The 27,627-nt window shown below is 43.0% G+C and overlaps 1 protein-coding gene across 1 annotated transcript in view; it reads left to right on the forward strand.

Annotated features, from left to right (window-relative positions):
- The window catches only part of LOC128058094 (uncharacterized), a 127,368-nt gene that overhangs the window by 84,514 nt on the left and 15,227 nt on the right, over positions 1-27,627 (forward strand). Inside the window, 20 exon segments of the mRNA XM_052650456.1 lie at positions 6,756-6,882; positions 9,137-9,220; positions 10,456-10,527; positions 11,739-11,837; positions 12,508-12,591; positions 13,791-13,862; positions 15,050-15,148; positions 15,655-15,738; positions 16,954-17,025; positions 18,228-18,326; positions 18,826-18,878; positions 18,880-18,909; positions 20,113-20,143; positions 20,146-20,184; positions 21,387-21,485; positions 22,002-22,085; positions 23,288-23,359; positions 24,564-24,662; positions 25,164-25,247; positions 26,460-26,531. Of these exon segments, the coding sequence (XP_052506416.1) occupies positions 6,756-6,882; positions 9,137-9,220; positions 10,456-10,527; positions 11,739-11,837; positions 12,508-12,591; positions 13,791-13,862; positions 15,050-15,148; positions 15,655-15,738; positions 16,954-17,025; positions 18,228-18,326; positions 18,826-18,878; positions 18,880-18,909; positions 20,113-20,143; positions 20,146-20,184; positions 21,387-21,485; positions 22,002-22,085; positions 23,288-23,359; positions 24,564-24,662; positions 25,164-25,247; positions 26,460-26,531 (1,555 nt within the window).

Consider the following 27,627-nt stretch of genomic DNA (forward strand, 5'->3'; position numbering starts at 1 on the left):
TCCCCAGGCTGATATGACATTAGTCAAGACCGAATGTCCTTCCCCTTGCTCTTCTATCAGAGTATATTTTAATTTTCTATAATGATATACATGACTGTTGCACTCATATTTATATATATAGGCCTCATTATCATAGAGACTAATAGTATTTTTACTCTATTCACTCTCTTCCATGATGATACACTTGGCATGAGTCCGAAACAGGAGAGTCATTTACTTGAGAAATACTTATCAAAATGTATCTTTTTGATTCTGTGAGCATAGTTTTTTTGGCAGGGAAACAACTGTAAGCAAAATACAGGGAAATAATATACACACAAAATGGAGGGAAACACACAATAAAGAGTGGGGAAAATCCTATGCCAGGTTATGATGAGTGTTGTGAAGAAAGAGAGTGATGGGGGAAAAGGTGGATGGCAAGCATCAGAGAAATGCTCTGTGATAAGGAGGTTTAGATCAGTTCCTTCCAAAAAATTGCCTGAAAGTTTGAGCAGCAGCCAGGGCCAGAGTGGCTGAGGCTGAGAGGGTTGAGGGGCAGGGGAGTGGACGGGATGAGACAGAGAGGGCCTGGGGACAAGTCATGAAGAGGCTTGTAGAATTTTAAGAATCAGAATATGACTCTCAAAAGCTAGGGGGTCACTGAGGGATTGGTCATTGGAGACGTGGAATATGATTCACTTTGAAACAGGACGCTTATGACTGTAGTGTGGAGAGTGACCAGTAAACTCATGAGTGGTTATAAACTTGTGGACCATTGTCTAGCTCCAGTCTCGATCAACATATGGAGAATATCCTTAACATGTATCCTTTATTCTTGTTCTAGTTGCAGCTAATCATTGGCAACATGCCAATTCGTATATAAATATTCAGTAATGATATGTAAGTATTTACAATATTACCCTGTTGATCTGAATCCTAACAACATTAGTAATAATGTCCTACAAAGCAGGATATGAAAGGACCTTTTCACATTCACAGCCCTGCCCCCATAGCACTCTATTGCAAGCAAACTGGTATTTTTTAATTTTAAAAATTAATTTATTTTAATTGGAGGCTAATTAACTTTACAATATTGTGGTGACTTTTGCCATACATTGACAAGAACCAGCCATGAATGTACATATGTCCCTGCCTCCCCCCACCCCCCAGTTCTGAACCCCCTCCCACCTCCCTCCTCAACCCATCCCTCTGGGTTTTCATACCCCTGCATCCCTACCACTCTCAGTGCAAACACACTGATATTTTCTGTTGTTTGCCCTTTAGACCCAGCTATAATGAACATTGTCTTATTTCATGGAGATCCTCCCATTCCTACAGCCTTGTGGCCTGATGTCTGTCTGGAACTACTGTACATAGGTCCCTACAAGGCCAAAATATGCAGACACTTCTACATTGCCAAGTCCAGGTTTTAAGAGACCTTTGTATATGGGAGCTAAACTGTTCAAATCAAAGACTACAATGGGGGCTGGGCTGTGTTAAGGAAGGTAATATCCTATCCTGAGTAAGACAGCAGGCAGGGCATAGGGAGAGGGCAAGGGCTAGGGGAAAAGGTGGCGCTCAGGAGGGTACACACTCCTCACAACTGCCCACAGTGACTATTTTCTTCGCTACCTCCCAGGAGAAGGGGATGCAGTGTCCTCAGAAGTTATGGGCTGAGCGAGTCCTCCAGGGACCAGCTTGGCGAAAGGTCAGCCCTAGAAGCACTGTCATGGTAATCCGAGCTTACTCTTATGCTCCCCTTTCTTAGACGGGAAGAGTAAGTCAGCTACCTCCAGAGCAGGTCAGTAGTGCTACTGAGTCCCCCGCCTCGGCTTCAAAAATTCACTTCCTTCTTGGTGGTCATCGTGATCCTTAGAGGACTGTTGTTGCTCATTTTTAGGAAGGCCTAGGTCCTATCCAGGTACACAGGGTCCAGGTTTGGGACTTCAGAGATTCAATCTGCAAGTTCCTCTCTTTTGCAGAGATCATGGAAACTGGTCTACCCTGGGAAGCTGAAGTCCAAGGAGCACCCAATCAGGGCTGAACTCTGACTGCTTGTGACAATATTCAGCCTTTCCTTCTTGCTTCTCAACTAAACCTTCCTTAGCTGAAATCTGCCTCTTTCCTCTCTCCCATATGAGTACTTGCTTTACTTCTGTCTCAATTAGTTGGCTCTAAGCACCATGAGAGCAAGTCTTCCCTTTATCCCTAGAACTTTGCACAGCTCCAGGCACAAAGGATACAGTCCATGAATATTAAAGTACAGATGGAAACAATGAGGGAGAGACGCTCCTCCATTCTGGAGTGAATGTGGAGCCTGAAATCTGAATTCCTGATTCTTGCTGTCATCTTCTCCGTCACTGCATCCTCACCTTCATCCTCCATCCCACCAGCACTTTGAGAGCCTTGGGAACGTGGCTGCCTGGATGCTGCCAGAGAGGCTGGGACCACCTGATATTCTTGCAAATATGACATTCATGAAGTCATGCCCCAAATCTCTGCTGCATCATCTGTGTTAATACCAAATAGATTTGCCTGGGGGGTATGCGTATGTTTGTTTGTTAGTGATTTTGAAATATCTGGTGACACTTGACAATCAGCCAAATGTCTTTCTCCTGATTTTCAGCTGTTTGTCTTCCAGAAAGTTATTTTTCCATAGCTATAGTTTGGTATCTTCATCTCTGAAAAAGGAATAATGATAGTTAATTGACAAGATTGTTAAAGAAGATCAAGCTATCTTTTTATCAACACTTACCATGAGCCCACCTCACAGGTCACAATTTTAAATGCCCTCCAGGACAGGTGAGTAATGTACATGGAAGTATTTGAAGTCAGGGTGGAGGCAGGTGGACCATAAGAAATGCTGAGGATGATTGACACTGGAGAGAATGCGCCCCTCCTGAGAAGAGAGCCACTCTTGTTAGCTTAGTTCAGGGTTTTGAAAGTGTGGTCCCTTGAGCAGCACCCTCAGTGCCTTGGAAACCTTGTTGATGCAGCTACTCAGGTCCCACCATGTGCTACTGAATCCAAAGTCTGGGGGTGAAGATCTCAAATCTGTGTTTGGCCAGATGGTTAAGGGATTCTGATGCTCATTCACATTGAAACCCATGGTGCTTATTAAATACCAGAACTGTGATGCCAGTTTGGTTACTTGTCCTACACTAATAGAAATTTTTAAAATTAAATCTCCCACTGTGAAGTCTTATAAATGCCTAAAATTGTAAAATCACCCCCGTGAGCTTATATTACATATAGTCTAGCCAGATGTGCAACTTCTAGTTTACACTCCTTTTTAATCTTGGACATAATTAAAAAATATATATACCATGGGGCTCAAAAAGTCAGGTGCTCTGTATCATGTAGCAAGAAAACAATCACCCATTACTCAGATGTGAAAGTACCTCTCCCATGGCACAGCATCTGAAATATCTAAAGTCTTATCTCTGCCCGAGGGAAATTCCATCCATTTGGCCTTAGATAGCACGGAATTGAAGATTCCCATTATTCAGATGGAGATACTGAGGAACAGAAGTACAGATATGACCTGGGATCCCAGAGGGTTGGCATCACCTGTCTTCATCCAGTATACATTCACTGTTTGTTCCTGTCCTGCAATTTCTCTAAAGGGGCCTGCCTGCAGGGGTCAACGAGGTTTCTAATTAGAGACCACACTTACATGAGCAGGGAGCATGGAGGTGGAGTCAGAACTGGCCCATCAGGGGGCTTGCAGAACTGGGGGCCTCTAATTTCGACCAGAGTAAGGAGGACCGGGAGAGGAGAACAAAGGGAGGGAAAGACATACCAGTGAGAGAGGAGGGGGAGAAAAGAGGAGTTTCTTTGGGGGACAGTTTCATGTACTCTGTGGTCTTAGATGCAGACATTGAGGCAGGAAGAGGGGCAGGGCCAGAGCACCTCCTGAATGTGAATCCTTGTACCATCTGCAGGTTGCGTGTCCTGAGCAAGTGGCATTACCTATCTGAGCCTCTCCTTTCTGCCTGACACTGTGGTATGAGAATCCCAGATATTGTAGGATTTTATTGTAGGATTTTTTTTGATGTCAGTGAGGCTAAATGAAATCATGCACGTGGAATGTCTCAGGAGAGAGGGACCCTTCACGCACAGTGGCTTCTTTTGTGAGTTGCCCACTCCTGATGCACATGTGTACTAAGCCAGCTTGGTATTGACAGCTCCTGCCATTCTCAATGGTGCTCTATGTTTGTAACAAGTCATAAACAAGAGTGGGTGAAGGGATGGTGGGTGTGGCGTGTGTGCACTCTGATTTCCAGCTTGCAGTGCAGCAGAGTGCATGTGCACAGATTCTAAGTCAGATCGCTGGGCCCAAATCCTCTCTCTACAAGCGATGATCTAAACAAATTACTTTATTTCTTGTTATCTCAGGTACCATGCAGATATGTCAACATTTTCTCCCCCTTTCTTTAAAGATTTCTTAGGATTAGATGAATTTTTATGTTTCATGTGTCTTGGGTAATGCCTGCTACAATGAAGAATTTAACTTTTAATTAGAGTAATTACTCATTACTGTTATTGTTATTACTACAAAGACTGACTTTTAGGGAGAAGGAGTGTATGCCTGTTGCATCCATTGTTTCCATGGCAACCACATGAGTGTGCCACATGGATCTCAGGTAACACCTGAAGACACGCGGTTCTGAGAGGCTTAAACCCTCAGGCACAAAGTTGGGAAAATGCAGAGCTGGTACCCAAACCGAGGTCCTATGTCCCCGTTGCCATTAAGGGAGAGAGCAGGAGGAAGGGGGTGGCTATCGGTGGTCTTCCAAGGTCCCCTGATGTCCAGTCAGGCAGACAGCTCTTTCCTGTTTGTGAAACCAGATGAGGGGTGACTGTTGGTACAGGTTCAGCTCCCTGCTTCCCCTTGTCCACAGAAATTAAAAGACATGGGCTTCTGTGAGTTGAATTTGGGGAGGGTTTCAGAAAGCTGGCTTTGTCTGGATGGATGATGTTTAGGAACTGGAGTAGTTCTCTGAGTATCTTAATCTTAACTTTAAGAAGGAAAGACTAGATAGAGGTTTGAGCTGTATCTGGCCCAGAAATAACACTCACACAAGATAAGATGTTTGATCATGTCAATGATTTATGTAATGTAGCTCCTTTGCTCAGTGCTCAAGCATGGTTATCCAATATCTTATTTTTGTCTAGAACTTTCACCAACCCAGTATGGTCTCATCTGATGTTGAAGCTTTGTAAAATGTTTATGTTGAGCAGGAGAACAGAAGGGCTGTTGATGGTACCAGCTCAGGTCTTGGAACTCAGAGGTTGCTCTTCTCTTTCTCTATCAATCTCAAAGGATCATGATGAGAGTGAAAGAGATGTATTTGTTAAATGCTTTGTTCAAATGTTAGCAGAGTAACCATGTAATGAATGTCAGATATGATAATAGTGATAGTAATACCATATTGTTGCTGTTGTTCAGTCACCCAGGTGTGTCCCACTCTTTGTGACCCCATGAAGAGCAGCACGCCAGGGCTCCCTGTCTCTCACCATCACCCGAGTTTGCCCAAGTTCATGTCCATTGCATCGGTGATGCCGTTCAGTCATCTCTTCCTCTGACACCCTCTTCTCCTTCTGCCCTCAATCTTTTCCAACATCAAGGACTTTTCCAATGAGTTGGCTGTTCACATCAGATGATCAAAATACTGGGGCTTCAGTTTCAGCATCAGACCTTCCAGTGAGTATTCAGGGTTCATTTCCCTTAAGATTGATTAGTTTGATCTTTTTGCTGCCCAAGGGACCTCAGGAGTGTTCTCCAGCACCACAGTTCCAAAGCATCAATTCTTTGGCAGTCTGCCTTCTTTCTGGTCCAGATCTCACAAGCATACGTGACCAATGAGAAGACCATAGACTTGACTATATGGAACTTTTTTGGCAGAGTGATGTCTCTACTTTTCAACACACTGTCTAGGTTTTTCATAGCTTTGCTAAAAGGAAGCCATTTTCTTCTGATTTCACACCTGCAGTCACCAACCACAGTGATTTTAGAGCTTAATTAGGGTATATCTGTCACTACTTACACCTCTTACCCTTCTATTTGCCATGAAATAGTGGCAGATTCCATGATCTTAGCTTTTTAACTATTTAGTTGATGAAACCAGACGAGGGACAACTGTGGGTCATGCTGTGGATACATGATCAGCTCCCTGCTTCTCCTCAGCCTCTCCCCTTATTAGTTTTTTGATGCATAAACAGGGTTAGAGCCCAGCACGACTTCACCTTCACCAGCTAAGTTCTTGCCTGGACAAATGCCTGGTAAAGTGCATGTGTCCATCCAGGGGAGAAGTTGTGGCAATGGTTGTAGGAAGATGATCTGTTTCACACCTGTCATCTGAGGTAGGTGAGGGGGGTCAGGGCATTGAGGTCCAGGTGAGATGACTCATGCAGAAGGCTGAAATGGAGAACCTGGGCTAACACATTGCTAGTCACTTATCTGTCTTCTGATCTACTCTCATCCACTTACTTATCATCCATCACATGCAAGGCACTGCTCTAGGGGCTGGGATGCTCCCTCCACCTGTCTGATCACAATCTGTGTTTACACGAGACCCACAGGCATCATCAAGTCTGAGAATTGTTCTTACTGGATATTTGACCCCTGAAGACAGAAGCAGGAGGCATGGTTAGGTAGGGAGATTACACAATAAACAGGACGGACCCAGCTCCTCCCCTTGCCCACCCCCCTCCTCATCACCTGATCCCACCCCTCAGCTAGCATATTAAAAGCTCAGTCTGTCTGTCCTCAGCATCCTCAGGAGCCCTCCTGTGAGGCCACCAAGATGAGACGGCTCTGCCTCTCTGCAGCCCTTCTCGTCCTCCTGGTTATCCTGGTGGACACCACCCCGCTGAATATACACCATATCCAGGATGAAGGTAGGTTCAGCCTCACCTCTCTTCTACAGCTTCTGGGAAAACGATGGAAGTCCATGAAAGTGGGTGGGGCAGGTGTGGATTGGGTGTTGTCAACCCTCTCTGGATTTCTCCTGTCATGCTGGCCAGGATTTTTGTTTGTTTCTTTGGTTTTGGCAGAACTGGTCTTCCTCCCTATTCAAGGGTATTCTCTAGTTCCGGAGTCTTCTCTCTGTTTGCAGAGTGTGGAATCTTGTTGGGATGGCTTCTCTTGTTGCAGATCAGGGGCTCTAGGCATCTGGGCTCAGTAGTTGCAGTTCACCTTCTTAGTTGCTGCAAGACAAATGGAATCTTCACAACAAGGGATAGAACTCAAGCCCCATTCATTACCATGTGGATTCTTTTCTATTGGACTACCAGGGAAGTCTTTAGTTGCAGACTTTTAACTCCACTGACATCATAACTCTCATGAGGATATTTATTAAAATTTTATATTTATTAGAATTTTATATTATATGTATATATGTCTCAAAATTCTGCCAGATGAGGGATCCCATTTCTGAGAATCTCTATTCTTGTTCCCTGCCATGTCTGTGAACCTCACTGTAGTGCAGTAATAAAAGTAGTAAAGTGAAAGTCATTCAGCCATGTCCAACTCTTTGCGACCCCATGAACTCTATCATCCATGGAATTCTCCAGGCCAGAATACTGGGATGGGATCCCTTTGCCTTCTACAGGGGATCTTTCAAACACAGGGTTGAACCCAGGTCTCCTGCATTGCTGGTGGATTCTTTACCAGCTGAGCCACCAGGGAAGCCCTGTATAGTAATAAAAAGTTTGAAATTTGAACCATCTCTTAGCTAATGGCCCAGGTCTCCTAAAACTCTTGCAGTTTCCTTACTTTAGATGTTATGAGATGAGTAACAAAAGGCCGCTCAAGGTAACTTGAGGTGTGGTTTGTGTCCAAGAAATCACAAGCACCCATTTAACGTTTACAGTTTTCAACAACTGTCATTCCAGCACCTCTGAGGAGAAGGGAGGAAGCTGAGAGTGAGATCAATCACAGTGGCTGATAATCCAACCAATATGCCTGCTTAGTGAACCCTAGGAAGAAAGACATAAGAACTGGGCTCAAAGAGCTTGTGGGTTGGTGAATACAGGAAGTTGAAATGAGGGTGCTGTGCTCACTAGGGCGCAGAGGCTGGGCGCAGAGGCTGGACGCACCTCGCTGTCCCTTTGCCCTGCACATCTCTTCCATTTTGCTGCCTCGAGTTATATTTTGTACATTAATCTGGGAATAGTAAGCAATGGTTTCCTGAAGTTCAGCCACCAGTTCTATTGAGTTGTTGAATTTGAAGTTGGGTCATAGACCTGCCTGCCCCCAATTCTAGTTATTTGGTCACAAGCATGATTGACTCAGGACCTCCTGGCTGATATCTGAACTGAGGACAGTCTTGAGCCCCCAACCTTCAGAATCTCCAGAAACTCCATCGATTCCCATCAGAAGTAAATGGATTTGTTGAACACCCAGTGGGTGTTTGGGGAATTGGTTTGCTGTTGGTAGAGACACCACATATTTGGTGTGAGGGAAAAACTCAGAATCACTCTCCCCTGTGACTGGCAGTTCATGTGATGCTTCAAAGAGGGGGAGCAATGGAAGTACATATTACACCCATAAATTATTTCCAGTTATCTGTATTTTCAGAGTTCCTGGGATAATCAAGGACTGTATCAAATAGGTTGTATCATGCCAGAATCTTGTCCTGGCCCTAAAACACACGTGCCATGTCCTGGGGCAAGTCAACTGCAATTTTCTCATCAGAACAGGGGATACATGTTACATGGCTTTTTGAAAAGATCATCAGTGATTAAAATAAAAATTGAATTACATTTCATGGTGAATTTTGTGCATACTCCACCAAGATGTGTTACTCTAAAAAAATTTCTTTAACTCCTTAGTTTGGGAAACAAAGAATATTTATGTGTCAAATAATGAGTATTCCTCTACAAGAAAAATAATCAGAAAGATCTGGGATGAATTGTCTGCAGGAAATGTAAGAAACAACCAGTTGAAAGCTGACTCCTGATACCAAAGCTGAAACATTATTAGGAAAGTCTCCAAGCCCTTTCCCATGTTCCCTTTTGACTACTGTGTATTATCCATATGTTTTCCCTCCTTTGCACATTGTTGACTACTATTTTATCATCCATATTTGATCCTTGTTTTAGTTCATAAACCAGGCATCCTAAAACTCATGGAATTTACTGTCTTTCATAGGTCTGGAGACAAACCATACACGGGAACTTGAGAAGTGTTCAGTAGTAAATGTGATTAAAAGTGTCCTCGGCGGTGTGATTACAGGTTTGAGATTTCTGCACATCTGGGGAAAGGACAGGGCACTGAGATTGGGAACAGTCCCCACTGGCCAATGATTCAAGAAAAATACCTGTTTGGTGAAACCTCAAGAAGAGGTTTCAAAACCTCAATCCATAAATGTGGGCATTCAGAGAGCTTCTGGGCTGTTAAAACAGGGAGGGTGGTGATGTGAGGGTCCTGTGTTCTCTAGGACATGGTGGCTCCCCACAACTCCACTTCCACTTTGCCTTGCACATCTACTCATTTTGGTGTGCCTAGAATTATCCTTAATAACAAGGTGTGATCCCTATGTGAGTGGTCTTCCTGAGTTTGGTCATCAGATTAACTGAGTAATTGAACATGGAGTGGGGTAATGGAACTTCCCAGTTTTAGACACTTTGTCAAATCATGAGGGATGAGCCCACATGGCCGGCCTCTGAAGTGAGGACAGTTCTGAGACCTCAACATGCAGAATGTATGTTAACTCCCCGGATTTCCTATCTGAATTAAATTGAGTTCTTGCACACCCAGTGGGTGTTTGGGGAATTGGATGTTGTTTCGAGAGACACCACATATTTGGTGTCAAGGAAACCCAACTCACTCTCCCTTGTGCTTTGGGAGCTCAGGTGATTGCTGGGCCAGGAGAGTAATGAAAGTGGGACACTGCACCCAGAAGCTGTTACCAGCTTCTGGTAGGTATTTTCAGAGTTCCTGGCAGAATAGGAGAGTGTATCAGTTGGGTTGTGACAGGGTGTATCTTGTTCGGACCCTGTCACCCTCATGCCATGTGTCCTCTAGCAGGTCATCCACAGTCCTCATCTGAACAGCAGATAAGTGCTGCATGAGTTCTTGGAACATATTACAAGTCATAAATATAAACAGCTTATTCACATTTCATGGCCATGTTTGGTCATTTTACACTAGGATATATTCATGAATGATTTCTCTACCTGCTTACTAGGGACTGAAAGAAAGAATACTTATGGGTCAAATAACAATTATCCCTCTATTTAAAATTTAATCACACAGACCTGAACCACTGAGAAGAGGAAATGCTGGGAAAGCATGAAACCCACCCTTTGTGTGGTTGGCTCATGGGACCAAGGCTTGTACAATATTAGACAATTCTCCAGGCCTTTTTCTTTGTCCCATTTGAATATTGTTTTATTGTTCATATTTGAATGTTTTCCTGGTTCATAGTCCAATATTCCTGAAAATTTTGAAATCTCTGTCTTTCACAGGTACTAAGATGATCGGAGATGGAGCCAGTATACTAACAGGATTGGCTGAAATAATCAACAAAGCACTTAAAGGTTAGGACTTTCTGCTCCTCTGGTGAGAGAGGAGGGCACTGAGACTGAGATCAGTCACCACTGGCTGACAATTCAACACATAAGACTATTGACTGAAACTTCATATAAAGCCATAAATATTGGCTCAGTGAGCTTATGAGGTGGGAGAAAATGGTTGTGAGGTGACGGTGCTCTGCTTAGGAGGGTATGGACACTCTGTCCAACCCGATTCCTCCTGTGCCATAAAGATCTCCTCCATTTCACTGTTTCTGAGATTTTTCCTGGACATTAATCTGAGAAAGGTGACTAAGAGTTTTCCTGAGTATGGGGACTGGTTCGATTGAGTTTTTAAGCATAGAGGTGGAGTCATGGAAATTTCAGGTTTAAGTCACTTGGTCAGGAAGATGATAATTTGAGAAGACATGGTGGGCATCTGAAGTCAAGGCAATCTTGCTATCCCAAACTGTGTCAATGGCACTAACTCCACAGATGAGGTATCAGAAATCAATTGAGAGTGGGTGGCCAATTGGGTGTTGGGAATTAGGGGGTTGGTGGAAAAACCACATCTTTGGTGTCGGGAAAAAACCCAGACTCACCCTCTCCTATGATGTGAGGGCTCAGGTGAGGCTTGGGGAGAGGTGAGTAGTGAAAGTAAGACTCAGGACCTGGAAACTCTCCCGAGTTCTCTGTATTGTCAAGTTCCTAGCCAATCAATTGTGTATCATATGGGTTGTGACATCATCGTATATTGTCTAGACCAGGCAACCCACATGCTTATTCCTGGGCAAGTTATCAGCAGTTTCCTCATCTGAACAGGGGAAACATGTTACATGAGTTCTTAGAACAGGTGACAAGTTATGAATAGAAAGACTTTATTTACGTGTCTTGAACAGATTTGTCCATTTCCCACCACAATGTGTTAATCTGGAAAAAAAGTTCTCTGCCTACTTGCTGTGGCCAAATAATAATATTCCTTCATCAAATAATGTTTATTCCAGTATTATTAAGAGTAATCAAAAGATATCGAGCCACGGAGGAGGGCAGCTGAAGGGAAAGGAAGGAACACAGCCCTTGTAGGGTAGCCTGTGGGAGTAAGGTTGATAAAATATACCAGTTTCCAGGCGCTTTCTCTTGTTATCTTTTGATGAGTATTATGTTATCCATGTTGGATCCTTTTGCTGTTTCATGGACCAGGCTGAAAATTTACTCCTGAAACTTACTCGGTTTCATAGGTCAGGTGATGATTTCGGGAATACAATTCGATAACCATACACAAGAGGAACTGCCAACACTCGAGATTGAATACTCAACACTCAGTGAGGAGATCAAAGGTTTGTAGTGTCTGCACCTCGGGGAAGAGGGAAGGGCACCGAGATTCAGATCAAAGATCAAAGACTAAATATTCAATCAAAAAGTATGTTTCTTAAAACCTCAACAGTGCATAAATATTTCATGGTGAATTTTGTGCATGTTCCACCAAGACATATTAATCTTAAAAATTTCTTTACCTACTTATTTGGGCCACAAAAAATATGTGGTTTCCTTGGTGTGTATGCCCAGCAGTGGGAACATGTGTACACCCATGGTGGGTTCATGTTGATGTATGGCAAAACCAATACAATATTGTAAAGTAAAAAAAAAAAATAAAACAAATTATTAAAAAAATAAAAATAAAATTCTAGAGTGACAAAAAAAAGAATATTTGGGTGTCAAATAATGAGCATAAGTCTATCATGAAATATAAATAGAGTAAGCTGGGATGAATGTTCTGCAGGGAATATAAGAAACAGCCCTGTGTAGGTTGACTCCTGATACCAAAGCCGAGACATTATTAGGAAAGTCTCCAGGCCCATTCCCACGTTCTGTTTTGACTATTGCGTATTATCCATATTTTTTCCCTCATTTGTCCACTGTTCATGACTATTTCATCATCCATATTTGATCGTTGTTTTATTCCATGGACCAGCCTCATGCAACTCTTGGATTTACTGTCTTTCCTAGGTGTGGAGACAATCCATAAACAGGGCATTGAGAAGCGTTCAGTACTACCCGTGGTTAAAGGTATCCTTGGCGGTGTGCTTAAAGGTTTGTTCTTCCTGTACTTCTGGGGAGAGGAGAGGACACTGAGACTGGGAATAGTCCTCACTGGCCCATGATTCAATCAAAATTCCTGTTTAGTGAAACCGAAGAAGAATCCACAAATGTGGGCATTCAAAGAGATTCTGGGCTGTTAAAATGGCGAGGGTGGTGAAGTGAGGGTCCTGTGTTCTTTAGGACATGGAGGCTCCCCTCAGCTCCACTTCCACTTTGCCTTGCACATCTACTCATTTTGGTGTGCCTAGAATTATCCTTAATAACAACGTGCGATCTCTCTGTGAGCGGTCATCCTGAGTCTGGTCACCAGATTAACTGAGTTATTGAACAAGGAGGTGGGGTACGGAACACCCCAGTTTTAGACACTTTGCCAAATCATGAGAAATGGGTGCACATGGCTGGCTCCTGAACTTGGGACAATTCTGAGACTCAACATGCAGAATGTATGTTAACTCCTTCAATTTCCTCTCCGAATTAAATTGCGTTGTTCACACCCCGTGGGTGTTTGGATAACTGGATATTGTTTCTAGAGACACCACATATTTGGTGTCAAGGAAACACAACTCACTCTCTTGAGCTTTGGGAGCTCAGGCAAGTACTAGGCCAGGCGAGTAATGAAAGTGGGACACTGAACCCAGAAGCTGTTACCAATATCAGTTTTTTCAGAGTTCAGGGCAGAATAGGAGAGTAGATCAAGTGGGTTGTGACAGGGTGTATCTTGTTTAGACCCTGTCACCCTCAAACCATGTGTCCTCCGGCAAGTCATGTATAGTCCTCATCTGAACAGCAGATAAGTGCTGCCTGAGTTCTGGGAACATATTATGGGTCATCAATATAAACAGCTTATTCACATTTCATGGCCATGTTTGGTCATTTTACACCAGGAAATGTTCATGAAACAGTTCTGTACCTACTTAATTGGGGCCAGAAAGAACGAATATTTATGGGACAAGTAATGATTATCCCTCTATATAAAAATTAATCTCACTGACCTAGACCACTGAGAACAGCAACTGCCAGGAAAGCATGAAACCAGACCTTGTGTGGTTGGTTCATGGACCAAGGCTTGTAGAATATTAGAAAAATTTCCTTGCCTTTCCTGTCTTACATTTTCCTATTGTTTTGTTTTTCATATGTGAACATTGTCCGGGATCACGGTACAATATTCCTGAAATGTTTGTCTTTCCTAGGTGTCAAGATTGTTGGAAAGGGAGCCAGTTTACTAACAGGACTGGCTGAAATAGTCAAGAAAGCCCTTAAAGGTTAGGACTTTCTGCTCTTCTGGGGAAGTGGAGGGCACTGAGCCTGAGGTCATTCACCACTGGCTGACAATTCAATCCATACGACTCTTGAGGGGAACCTCAATACAAATCCATAAATATTGGTTCAGAGAGCTTATCAGATGGGGCTAAACGGTCATGAGTTGAAGGTGCTCTGCTCAGAAGGGCATGGAGGCTCCATCCAACTCCACTACACCTGTGCCCTAAAGATGTCCTCCATTTCACTGTTTCTGAGTTTCTCTGAGAACAGTGAATAAGAGTTTTCCTGAGTTTGTTCACTGGTTTGATTGAGTTTTTGAGCATGGAGGTAGAGTGGAAATTTCGAGTTTCAGTCACTTGTTCAGAAACATGATAACTCGAGAACACATGGCTGGGATCTGAAGTCTGGGTAGTCTCGATACCTCAATCTGTGGCATCGGCACTAACTCCACAGATATGGTATCCAAGATCAATGGATACTGGGCGGCCTGTTGGGTGTTGAATGGATGGTTGTAGAAAAACCACATATTTGGTGTCAGGAAAAACCCCAGACTCATCCACCTCTGTGATTTGATGGCTCAGGTGAGGCTTGGGGAGAGCTGAGTAGTGAAAGTAAATCCCTGGACCTGGAAACTCTGACCCGTTCTCTGTATTGTCGAGTTCCTAGCCAATCAATAGTGTATCAAATGGGTTGTGACATCATCCTATATTCTCTTGACCAGGCAACCTACATGCTTATTCCTGGTCTAGTAATCAACAGTTTCCTCATCTGAACAGGGGAAACATGTTACATTGGTTCTCAGAACAGATGCAGAGTTATGAAAGGAAAGACTTTATTCATGTGTCATGACCTGATTTGTCCATTTGCCAACACAATGTGTTGAGCTGAAAAAGAAATTCTCTACCTGTTTGCTGTGGCCAAGTAAAAATATTTCTTTATCAAATGATGTAATTCCTGTAGTATTATGAGTAATCAAAGATCCCAGCCATGAGGAGAGCAGCTGCAGGGAAAGCAAGAAACACAGCCCTTGTGGGGTGACCTGTGGGAGCAAGGCTGATACAGTATAAGGAAAGTCTCCAGGCCCTTTCCTTGTTGTCTTTTGACTGGTATTATCTTATCCATGTTTGTTCCTTTTCTTATTTCATGGACCAGGCCTCCTGAAACTCTTGAAATTTACTCTCTTTCATAGGTCAGGTGATGATTTCTGGGATACAGTTCGATAACCATATGCCAGAGGAACTGCCAACACTCGAGATTGAATACTCAACACTCAGTGAGGAGAATGAAGGTTTGTAGTTTCTGGACCTCACGAAAGAGGGAAGGGCACTGAGATTCAGATCAATGATCAATGATGAATGATTCAATCAATAAGCCTGTTTGTTGAAACCTCAACATTACATGAATATTTCATGGTGAATTTAGTGTATGTTCTGCCAGTATGCATTCATCTCAAAAGATTTCTTTACCTACTTACTTTGGGCCAGAAAGAATATTTGGGTGTCAAATAATGAGTATTCCTCTTATCATGAAAAATAATTAGCACAAGCTGGGATGAATGTTCTGCAGGGAATGTAAGAAAGAGCCCTGTGTAGGCTGACTCCTGAGACCAAAGCTGAGACATTATTAGGAAAGTCTCCAGGTCCTTTCCCATGTTCCCTTTTGACTATTTTGTATTATCCATAGTTATTCTCTCATTTGTCCACTGTTGACGACTATTTTATTATCCATATTTGATCATTGTTTTAGTTCATGGCTAGGCCTCCTGAAACTCTTGGAATTTCCTGTCTCTCATAGGTGTGGAGACAAGCCATAAACATGGCCTTGAGAAGCGTTCATTAAAAAAAGTGTTTAAAAAGATCCTCGGCGGTGTGATTAAAGGTTTGTTCTTCCAGTTCCTCTGGGGAAAGGAGAGGGCACTGAGACTGGGAACAGTCCCCACTGGCCAATGATTCAATCAAAACACCCGTTTAGTGAAACTTCAAGAATAATTCAGGCATTCAGAGAGCATTCAGAGAGCTTCTCAGCTGTTAAAACAGGGAGGGTGGTGATGTGAGGGTCCTGTGTTCTCTAGGACATGGTGGCTCCCCACAACTCCACTTCCACTTTGCCTTGCACGTCTACTCATTTTGGTGTGCCTAGAATTATCCTTAATAACAAGGTGTGATCCCTGTGTGAGTGGTCATCCTGAGTTGGTCATCAGATTAACTGAGTTATTGAACATGGAGTGGGGTAATGGAACTTCCCAGTTTTAGACACTTTGTCAGATCGTGAGGGATGGGCCCACATGGCTAGGATCTGAACTGAGGACAGTGCTGAGACCTCAACATGCAGAATGTATATTAACTCCCTCGAGTTTCTATCTGAATTAAATTGCATTGTTGCACACCCTGTGGGTGTTTGTGGAAATGGATGTTGTTTCGAGAGACACCACATATTTGGTGTCAAGGAAACCCAACTCACTCTCCCTTGTGCTTTGGGAGCTCATGAGTGCTGGACCAGGGGAGTAATGAAAGTGGGACACTGTACCCAGAAGCCGTTACCAATTATTGGTATTTTCAGAGTTCCCTTCAGAATAGGAGAGTGTATCAAGTGGGCTATGACAGGGTGTATCTTGTTCGAACTCAATCACCCTCATGCCACACGTCCTCTGGCAAGTCATCCATAGTCCTCATCTGAACAGCAGATAAGTGCTGCATGAGTTCTGGGAACATAATGCCAGTCATAAATATAAACAGCTTATTCACATTTCGTGGGCATTTTTGGTTATTTTACACCAGGAAATGTTCATGAGAGATTTCTGTGCCTACTTACTTGGGGCCAGAAAGAAAGAATATTTATGGCTCAAGTGAGGAGTATTCCTCTGTTTAAAAATTAATCGCAGAGACCTAGAACATCGAGAAGAGCAGCTGCCAGGAAAGCGTGAAACCCAGGCCTCGTGTGGCTGGTTCAGGGGACCAAGGACTTTACAATATTAGACAATTCTGCTGGCCTTCCCTTCTCTCACTTTTTGCTATCATTTTAATTTTCATATGTGAATGTTGTCCTGATGCATGTTCCAATATTCTGAAATGTTGAAATTTTTGTCTTTCATAGGTTCCAAGATTGTCGGAAATGGAGCCAGTATACTAGGAGGATTGGCTAAAATGCTGAACAAAACAATCAGAGGTTTGGACTTCCTGCTCCCCTGGGGAGAGGGGAGGGCACTGAGACTGAGATCAGTCACCACTGGCTGACGACTGAGTACATATTGAACTCCTAGTGAAACCTCAAAAAAACTCAATATATATTGGCTCAGAGAACTTCTGAGGGGGGAAGAAGCGGTCGTGAGTTGAAGGTGCTCTGCTCAGAAAGGCATGGAGGCTCTGTCCATCTCCACTCCTCCCATGCACTAAAGATCTCCTCGTATTCAGTTTCTGAGATTTTTCCTGTAATGTACACTGAGAGCAGTGATTAAGAGTTTTCCTGAGTTTGGTTGCTGGTTCGATTGAGTTTTTGAGGATGAAGGTGGAGTTGTGGAAATTTGAAGTTTCAGTCACTTGCTCAGAATCACGAGAACTCAAGAGGACATGGCTAGCATCTGAAGTCAGGGCCGTCTCCCTACATCAACCTGTGGAATCAGCCCAAACTCCACAGATGGTATCAGAAGTCAGTGGACTTTGGGTGGCATGTTGGGTGTTGGGAATTGGATGGTTGTTGGAAAAACCATGTATTTGGTGTTAGGAAAAATCCTAGAGTCACTCACCACTGTGATGTGATGGCTCAGGTGAGGCTTGCGAATAGGCAAGTTAGGAAAGTAAGACCCTGGACCTGGAAACTCTCACTGTTCTGAGTATTGTCGAGTTCCGAGCCAAGCAACAGTGTATCAAATGCGTAGCGATGTGACAGTATCATGTCCTGACCAAGCCTCCTGAATGTGTGTCCTGGTGCAAGTCATCTGCAGTTTTCTCATCTGAACAGGGAATCATGTCACATGAGTTCTTAGAACAGATGATGTGTTATGAGTAGAAACAGTTTATCCACGTGTCATGACCATGTTTGTCCATGTTCCACCACAATGTGCTAATCTGAAAAAATATTCTCTACCTACTTGCTGTGGCCAAGTAAAAATATTTCTGGTTTGAAAAGGTTTATTCCTGTATCATTAAGAGTAATGAAAAGCTATAGAGCCACGGAGGAGGGCAGCTGCAGGGAAAGCAAAAAACAGCCCTTGTAGGGTAGCCTGTGAGGACAAGGCTTTACAATATAATGGAAGTCTCCAGGTCCTTTCCCTTGTTGTCTTTTGATTGGTATTATCTTATCCATGTATGATCCTTTTCCTGTTTCATATACCAAACTTCCTGAAACTCTTGAAATTTACTCTTTCATAGATGAGGTGATGATTTCAAGAATACAATTCGATAACCATACACAAGAGGAATTGCCAACACTCGAGATTGAATACGCAGTACTCAGTGAGGAGAATAAAGGTTTGTAGTTTCTGCACCTTGGGAAGAGGGACAGGTGCTGAGATTCAGATCAATGACCAACGACCAATGATTCAGTCAATATGCCTGTTTCTTAAAACCTCAACAGTGCATAAATATTTCAACGGTGAATTTTGTGCATGTTCCACCAAGATGTATTCATCTCGAAAGATTTCTTTACCTACTTACTTTGGGCAACAAAGAATATTTAGGTGTCAATAATGAGTATTCTGCTATCATGAAAAATAATTAGAGCAAGCTGGAATGAATGTCTGCAGGGAATGTAAGAAACAGCCCTGTGTAGGTTGACTCCTGATACCAAAGCTGAGACACTATTAGGAAAGTCTCCAGGCCCATTCCCACGTTGTTGGGACTATTGCGTATTATCCATATTTTTCCCTCATTTGTCCACTGTTGACGACTATTTTATCATCCATATTTGATCGTTGTTTTACTCCATGGACCAGCCTCCTGCAACTCTTGGATTTACTGTCTTTCCTAGGTGTGGAGACAAGCCATAAGCAGAGACTTGAGAAGCGTGCAGTACTACCTGTGCTTAAAGGTATCCTCGGCGGTGTGCTTAAAGGTGTGTTCTTTTTGTAGCTCTGGGGAGAGGAGAGGGCACTGAGACTGGGAACAGTCCTCACTGGCCCATGATTCAATCAAAATTCCTGTTTAGTGAAACCGCAAGAAGAATCCACAAATGTGGGCAATCAGAGAGCTTCTGGGCTGTTACAACAGGGAGGGTAGTGATGGGAGGGTCCTGTGTTCCTTAGGACAGGGTGGCTCCCCACAGCTCCACTTCCACTTTGCCTTGCACATCTACTCATTTTGGTGTGCCTAGAATTATCTTAAATAACAAGGTGCGATCCCTATGTGAGTGGTCTTCCTGACTGGTCATCAGATTAACTGAATTATTGAACAAGGAGGTGGGGTAATAGAACTTCCCAGTTTTACTTTGTCAAATCATGAGGGATGGTCCCACATGGATTGCATTTGAACTGAGGACAGTTCTGAGACATCAACATGCAGAAGGTATTTTAACTCCCCTGATTTCCTATGTGCATTAAATTGCGTTGTTGCACATCCAGTGGGTGTTTGGAGAATTGGATATTGTTTCGAAGGACACCACATATTTGGTGTCAAGGAAACCCAACTCGCTCTCCCTTGTGCTTTGGGAGTTCAGGAGATTGCTGGCCCAGGGGAGTAATGAAAGTGCGACACTGTACCCAGAAGCTGTGACAGTTATTGGTATTTTCAGCATTCCAGGCAGAATAGGATAGTGTATCAAGTGGGTTGTGACATGGTATATCTTGTTTGGATCATGTCACCCTCATGCCACGTGTCCTGTGGCAAGTCATCCATAGTCCTCATCTGAACAGCAGATAAGTGCTGGATGAATTCTGGGAACTGATTACGAGTCATAAATATAAACAGCTTATTCACATTTCATGGCCATGTTTGGTCATTTTATACCAGGAAATGTTCATGAACAATTTCTATACCTGTTTATTTGGTGCCAGAAAGAAAGAATATTTATGGGTCAAATGAGGATTATCCCTCTGTTTAAAAATTAATCACACAGAACTAGACCACGGAGAAGAGCAAATGCTGGGAAGGCATGAAACCCAGCTGTTGGGTGGTTGGTTCATGGGACCAAGACTTGTACAATATTAGAAAATTCTCCAGGCCTTTACTTTGCCTTACTTTTTCCTACTGCTTTGGTTTTCATACATGAATATTATCTTGGTCCATGGTACAATATTCCTGAAGTGTTTGTCTTTCACAGGTGCCAAGATTTTCAGAAAGGGAGCCAGTATACTAACAGGATTGGCTGAAATAGTCAAGAAAGCCCTTAAAGGTTAGGACTTTCTGCTCTTCTGGGGAGAGAGGAGGGCACTGGGCCTGAGGTCAGTCACCACTGGCTGACAATTCAGTACATACGACTCGAGTGAAACCTCAATACAAATCCATAAATACTGGCTCAGAGAGCTTATCAGGTGGGGCTAAACGGTCATGAGATGAGGGTGCTCTGTTCAGGAAAACATGGAGGCTCCATCCAACTCCACCACAGCCATGGCGAAAGATCTCTTCCATTTCACTGTTTCTGAGTTTTTTTCTGTACGTTACTCTGAGAACAGTGATTAAGAGTTTTCCTGAGTTTGTTCATTGGTTTGACTGAGTTTTCAAGCATAGAGGTAGAGTGGAAATTTCAAGCTTCAGTCGCTTGTTCAGAAACATGATGACTCGAGAACACATGGCTGGGATCTGAAGTCTGGGTAGTCTCGATACCTCAATCTGTGGCATTGGCACTAACTCCACAGATATGGTATCCAAGCTCAATGTATACTGGGCAGCCTGTTGGGTGTTGGGAATTGGATGGTAGTTGGAAAAACCACATATTTGGTGTCAGGAAAAAACCCAGACTCACCCTCCTCTGTGATTTGAAGCTCAGGTGAATCTTGGGGAGAGGTGAGTTGTGAATGTAATCCCCTGGACCTGGAAACTCTCACCCGTTCTCTGTATTATTGAGTTCCTAGCCAATCAATAGTGTATCATGTGGGCTGTGACTTCATCGTATATTGTCTTGACCAGGCAACCCACATGCTTATTCCTGGGCAAGTCATCTGGAGTTTCCTCATCTGAACAGGGGAACATGTTACATGAGTTCTTAGAACAGATGCAGAGTTATGAAAGGAAAGACTTTATTCACGTGTCATGACCTGATTTGTCCATTTTCCAACACAATGTGTTAAGGGGAGAAAATGATTCTCTACCTGCTTTCTGTGGCCAAGTAAAAATATTTCTTTTCAAACAATGTTTGTTCCCATATTATAAAGAGTAATGAAAAGATCCAAGCCACGAGGGGAGCAGCTGCAGGGAAAGCAAGAAACATAGCCCTTGTGGGGTAGCATGTGGGAGCAAGGCTGATACAATATTAGGAAAGTCTCCAGGCCCTTTCCCCTGTTGTCTTTTGACTGGTATCATATTATGCATCTGTGTTCCTCTTCTTGTGTCATGGACCATGTCTTCTGAAATCTTGAAATTTACTCTCTTTCATAGGTCAGGTGATGATTTCAGGGATACAGTTTGATAACAGTACTCAAGAGGAATTACCAACACTTCAGATTGAATACTCAACACTCATTGAGGAGAATGAAGGTTTGTATTTTCTGGACCACAGTGAAGAGGGAAGGGCACTGAGATTCAGATCCATGACCAATGATCAATGATTTAGTCCAAATGCCCGTTTCTTTAAACCTCAAGAGCACATAAATATTTCACAGTGAATTTAGTGCATGCTCTGCTAATGTATTCATCTAATAAATAAATTTAAAATAAAAAAATTTCTTTACCTATTTACTTTGTGCAACAAAGAATATTTAGGTGTCAATAATGAGTATTCCGCTATCATGAAAAATAATTAGAGCAAGCTGGAATGAATGTCTGCAGGGAATGTAAGAAACAGCCGTGTGTAGGTTGACACCTGATAGCAAAGCTGAGACATTATTAGGAAAGTCTTCAGGACCATCCCACATTCTGTCTTGACTATTGCATATTATCCATATTTTCCCCTCATTTTCCACTGTTGATGACTATTTTATTATTCATATTTAATCGTTGTTTTAGTCCATGGACCAGGCTTCCTGCAACTCTTGGATTTACTGTCTTTCCTAGGTGTGGAGACAATGCATAAACAGGGCATTGAGAAGCGTTCAGTACTACCTGTGGTTAAAGGTATCCTCGGCGGTGTGCTTAAAGGTTTGTGTTCTTCCTGTAGCTCTGGGGAGAGGAGAGGGCACTGAGACTGGGAACAGGCCTCACTGGCCCATGATTCAGTCAAAATTCCTGTTTAGTGAAACTGCAAACGTATCCATAAATGCGGTCATTCAGAGAGCTTCTGGGCTATTACAACAGGGAGGGTGGTGATGTGCGGGTCCGGTGTTCTCTACGACATGGTGGCTCCCCACAACTCCACTTCCACTTTGCCATGCACATCTCCTATTTTGGTGTGCCTAGAATTATCCTTAATAACAAGGTGCGATCCATATGTGAGTGGTTGTCCTGAGTTTGGTCATCAGATTAACTGAGTTATTGAAAACACAGGTGGGGTAACAGAACTTCCAGTTTTAGACACTTTGCCAAATCATGAGAAATGGGCCCACATGGCTGGCTCCTGATCTTGGGACAATTCTGAGACTCAACATGCAGAATGTATATTAACTCCCTGGATTTCCTCACCGAATCAAATTGCGTTGTTACATACCCTGTGGGTGTTTGTGGAATTGGATGTTGTTTCGAGAGACACCACTAATTTGGTGTCAAGGAAACCCAACACACTTTCCCTTGTGTTTTGGAGCTCAGGTGAGTGCTGGACCAGTGGAGTAGTGAAAGTGGGACACTGCACCCAGCAGCTGTTACCAATATCAGTGTTTTCAGAGTTCAGGGCAGAATAAGACAATATATCAAGCGGCTTGGGACAGGGTGTATTGTTCGTACCCTGTCACCCTCAAACCATGTGTTCATCCGCAAGTCATGTATAGTACTCATCTGAACAGCAGATAAGTGCTGCATGAGTTCTGGGAACATATTACCAGTCATTAATATAAACAGCTTATTCACATTTCACGGCCATGTTTGGTCATTTTACACCAGGAAGTGTTCATGAAACAATTCTGTACCTACTGACTTGGGTCAGAAAGAACAAATATTTATAGGACAAGTAATGATTATCCCTCTATATAAAAATTAATCACACAGACCTAGACCACTGAGAACAACAACTGCCAGGAAAGCATGAAACCCAGACCTTGTGTGGTTGGTTCATGGACCAAGGCTTGTAGAATATTAGAAAATTTTCCATGCCTTTTCTCTGTCTTACATTTTCCTATTGTTTTATTTTTCATATGTGAACATTGTCCGGGATCATGGTACAATATTCCTGAAATGTTTGTCTTTCCTAGGTGTCAAGATTGTAGGAAAGGGAGCCAGTATACTAACAGGATTGGCTGAAATAGTCAAGAAAGCCCTTAAAGGTTAGGACTTTCTGCTCTTCTGGGGAGAGAGGAGGGCACTGAGCCTGAGGTCAGCCACCACTGGCTGATGATTCAATCCATACGACTTTTGAGTGAAATCTCAATACAAATCCATAAATATTGGCTCAGAGGGCTTATCAGGTGGGAAGAAATGGTCATGAGTTGAGGTTGCCCTGCTCAGAAGGGCATGGAGTTTACATTGAACTCCACTACACCCATGCTCTAAAGATCTCCTCCATTTCACTGTTTCTGAGTTTTTCCCTGTACATTACTCTGAGAACAGTCAATAAGAGTTTTCCTGAGTTTGTTCACTGGTTTAATTGAGCTTTTGAGCATGGAGGTAGCATGGAAATTTCGAGTTTCAGTCACTTGTTCAGAAACATGATAACTTGAGAACACATGGCTGGCAGTGAAGTCAGGGCAGTCTCGATACCTCAACCTGTGGCATTGGCACTAACTCCACAGATATGGTGTCTAAGGCCAATGGACAGTGGATGGCCTGTTGGGTGTTGGGAATTGGATGGTTGTTGGAAAAACCACATATTTGGTGTTAGGAAAAAACCCAGATTCACCCCCCTGTGATTTGATGACTGAGGTGAGGCTTGGGAACCGGTGAGTTGTGAAAGTAATCCCCTGGACCTGGAAACTCTCACCCGTTCTCTGTATTATCGAGTTCCTAGCCAATCAGTAGTGTATCATGTGGGTTGTGACTTCATCGTATATTGTCTTGACCAGGCAACTCACATGCTTATTCCTGGGCTAGTCATCTGGAGTTTCCTCATCTGAAGAGGGGAACATGTTACATTAGTTCTCAGAACAGATGCAGAGTTATGAAAGGAAAGACTTTATTCATGTGTCATGACCTGATTTGTCCATTTTCTAACACAATGTGTTAAGGGGAAAAAATTATTCTCTACCTGCTTTCTGTGGCCAAGTAAAAATATTTCTTTATCAAATAATGTTTATTCCCATATTGTTAAGAGTAATCAAAGATCTGAGCCAGGAGGGGAGCAGCTACTGGGAAATAAAAGAAACACAGCCCTTGTGGGGTATCCTGTGGGAGCAAGGCTGAAACAATATTAGGAAAGTCTCCAGGCCCTTTCCCCTGTTGTCTTTTGACTGGTATTATATTATGCATCTGTGTTCCTTCTCTTGTTTCACGGACCATGTCTTCTGAACTTTTGAAATTTACTCTCTTTCATAGGTCAGGTGATGATTTCCAGGATACAGTTCGATAACCACATGCAAGAGGATATGCCAACACTCCAGATTGAATACTCAACACTCATTGAGGAGAATACAGGTTTGTATTTTCTGGACCTCAGGGAAGAGAGATGGGCACTGATATTGAGATCCATGAGCAATGACCAATGATTCAGTCAATACGCCTATTTCGTGAATCCTCAACAGTGAATAAACATTTCATGGTGAATTAGTGCATGTTCCGCCAAGTTGTATCATATAAAAAATTTCTGTACCTACTTACTTTGGGCAACAAAGGATATTTGACTGTCAAATAATGAGTATTTCTCTATCATGAAAAATAATTAGAGCAACCTGGGATGAATGTTCTGCAGGGAATGTGAGAGAGAGCCCTGTGTAGGTTGACACATGATACCAAAGCTGAGACATTATTAGGAAAGTCTCAGGCCCATTCCCACGTTCTGTTTTGACTATTGCGTATTATCCATATTTTTGCCCTCATTTGTCCACTGTTGATGACTATTTTATTATTCATATTTAATCATTGTTTTAGTCCATGGATCAGGCCTCCTGCAACTCTTGGATTTACTGTCTTTCCTAGGTGTGGAGACAATCCATAAACAGGGCATTGAGAAGCGTTCAGTACTACCTGTGGTTAAAGGTATCCTCGGCGGTGTGCTTAAAGGTTTGTGTTCTTCCTGTAGCTCTGGGGAGAGGAGAGGGCGCTGAGACTGGGAACAGTCCTCACTGGCCCATGATTCAATCAAAATTCCTGTTTAGTGAAACTGTAAGAAGAATCTACAAATGTGGGGATTCAGAGAGCTTCTGGGCTGTTACAACAGGGAGGGTGGTGATGTGAGGGTCTTCCTGATTTTGTTCATGAGATTAACTCAGTTATTGAACATGGAGGTGGGTTAATGGATCGTCCCAGTTTTAGACACTTTGCCAAATCATGAGAAACGGGCACACATGGTTGGCTCTGGAACTCAGGACAATTCTGAGACTCAACATGCCGAATACATGTGACCTCCCCTGATTTTCTCTTTGAATTAAATTGTGTTTTTGCACACCCTGTGAGTGTTTGGGTAACTGGATATTGTTTCGAGAGACACCACATATTTGGTGTCAAGGAAACCCAACTCACTCTCCTTTGTGCTTTGGGAGCTCAGGCGATTGCTGGGCCAGGAGAGTAATGAAAGTGGGACACTGCACCCAGAAGCTGTTACCAGTTACCGGTATTTTCAGAGTTCCAGGCAGAATAGGATAGTATATCAAGTGGGTTGTGACAGGGTGTATCTTGTTTGGACCTTTTCACCCTCATACCATGTGTCCTCTGGCAAGTCATCTATAGTCCTCATCTGAACAGCAGATAAGTGCTGCATGAGTTCTTTGAACATGAAGTATAGTTTCTTCAGTCGTGTCCGACTCTTTGCAACCCATGGACTGCTAGGTTCCTCTGTCCATGAGATTTTTAAGGCAAGAATCCTGGAGTGGGTTGCCATTTCCTTCTCCACTAAACATATTATCAGTCATAAATATAAGCAGTTTATTCACATTTCTGGGCCATGTTCAGTCATTTTCCACAGGGATATGTTCATGAAATATTTCTCTACCTACTTACTTGGGGCCAGAAAGAAAGAATATTTATGGTCAAATAATGATTATCCCTCTGTTTAAAAATTAATCACACAGACCCTGACCAGTCAGAAATGGAACTGCTGGGAAAGGATGAACACCAGCCCTTGGCTCATGGGACCAAGGCTTGAAAAATATTAGCAAATTGTCCAGGCCTTTTCCTTTCTCCACTTTTCCCTATCATTTTATTTTTCATATTTGAATGTTGTTCTTGTTCATGGTCCAATAGTTGTGAAAATTTTGAAATGTTTGTCTTCCTTAGGTACCAAGATTTTCGGAAAAGGAGCCAGTATACTAACAGGATTGGCTGAAATAGTCACGAAAGCACTTAAAGGTTAGAATTTTCTGCTCTTCTGGGGAGAGAGGAGGGCACTGAGCCTGAGGTCAGTCACCACTGGCTGACGATTCAACACATATGCCTATTGAGTGAAACTTCAATACAAATCCATAAATATTGGCTCAGAGAGCTTATGACATGGGAAGAAACGGTCATGAGGTGAGGGTGCTCTGCTCAGGAAGGCATGGAGACTCCGTTCACCTCCACTCCTCCCATGTCCGAAAGATCTCCTCCATTTCATGGTTTCTGAGTTTTTTCCTGTACGTTACTCTAAGAACAGTGATTAAGAGTCTTCCTGAGTTTGTTCACTGGTTCAATTGACTTTTCGAGCATGGAGGTGGAGTCATGGAAATTTCGAGTTTTAATCACTTGGTCAGAAGCATGATAACTTGAGAACACATGGCTGGCATCTGCGGTCAGGGCATTCTTGATACCTCAACCTGTGGCATCGGCCCTGACTCCACAGATATGATATCAGAAGTCAGTGGACAGTGGGAGGCCTGTTGGGTGCTGGGAATTAGATGGTTGGTGGAAAAACCATGTATTTGGTGTCAGGAAAAATAGACTCAGCCAGGCTTACCCTCCTCTGTGATGTGAGGGCTCAGATGAGGCTTGGGGAGAGGTGAGTAGTAAAAGTAAGACCCTGGACCTGGAAACGCTCACCCGTCATTTGTATTGGTGAGTTCCTAGCCAATCAATAGTGTATCAAATGTGATGTGACCTGACAGCATCTTGTCCTGACCAGGCAAGCCACATGCTTGTTTCCTAGGGCAAATAATCAGCAGTTTCCTCATGTGTATAGGGGAAACATGTTACATTAGTTCTTAGAAGAGATGACGAGTTATGAATGGAAAGACTTTATTCACATGTCATGAACAGATTTGTCCATTTTCCATCAGAATGTTTTAATCTGAAAAAAGATTGCCTACCTTCATATTTTGGCCAAGCAAAAGTATTTCTCTATCAAATAATGTTTATTCCTGTATTTTTAAGAGTAATCAAAAAATGTCGAACCACGGAGGACGGCAACTGCAGGGAAAGCAAGAAACAGCCTTTGTGGGGTAGCCTGTGGGAGGAAGGCTGATACAATATA

This window comes from Budorcas taxicolor, chromosome 13 (assembly GCF_023091745.1).
Source record: "Budorcas taxicolor isolate Tak-1 chromosome 13, Takin1.1, whole genome shotgun sequence".
NCBI lineage: Eukaryota > Metazoa > Chordata > Mammalia > Artiodactyla > Bovidae > Budorcas > Budorcas taxicolor.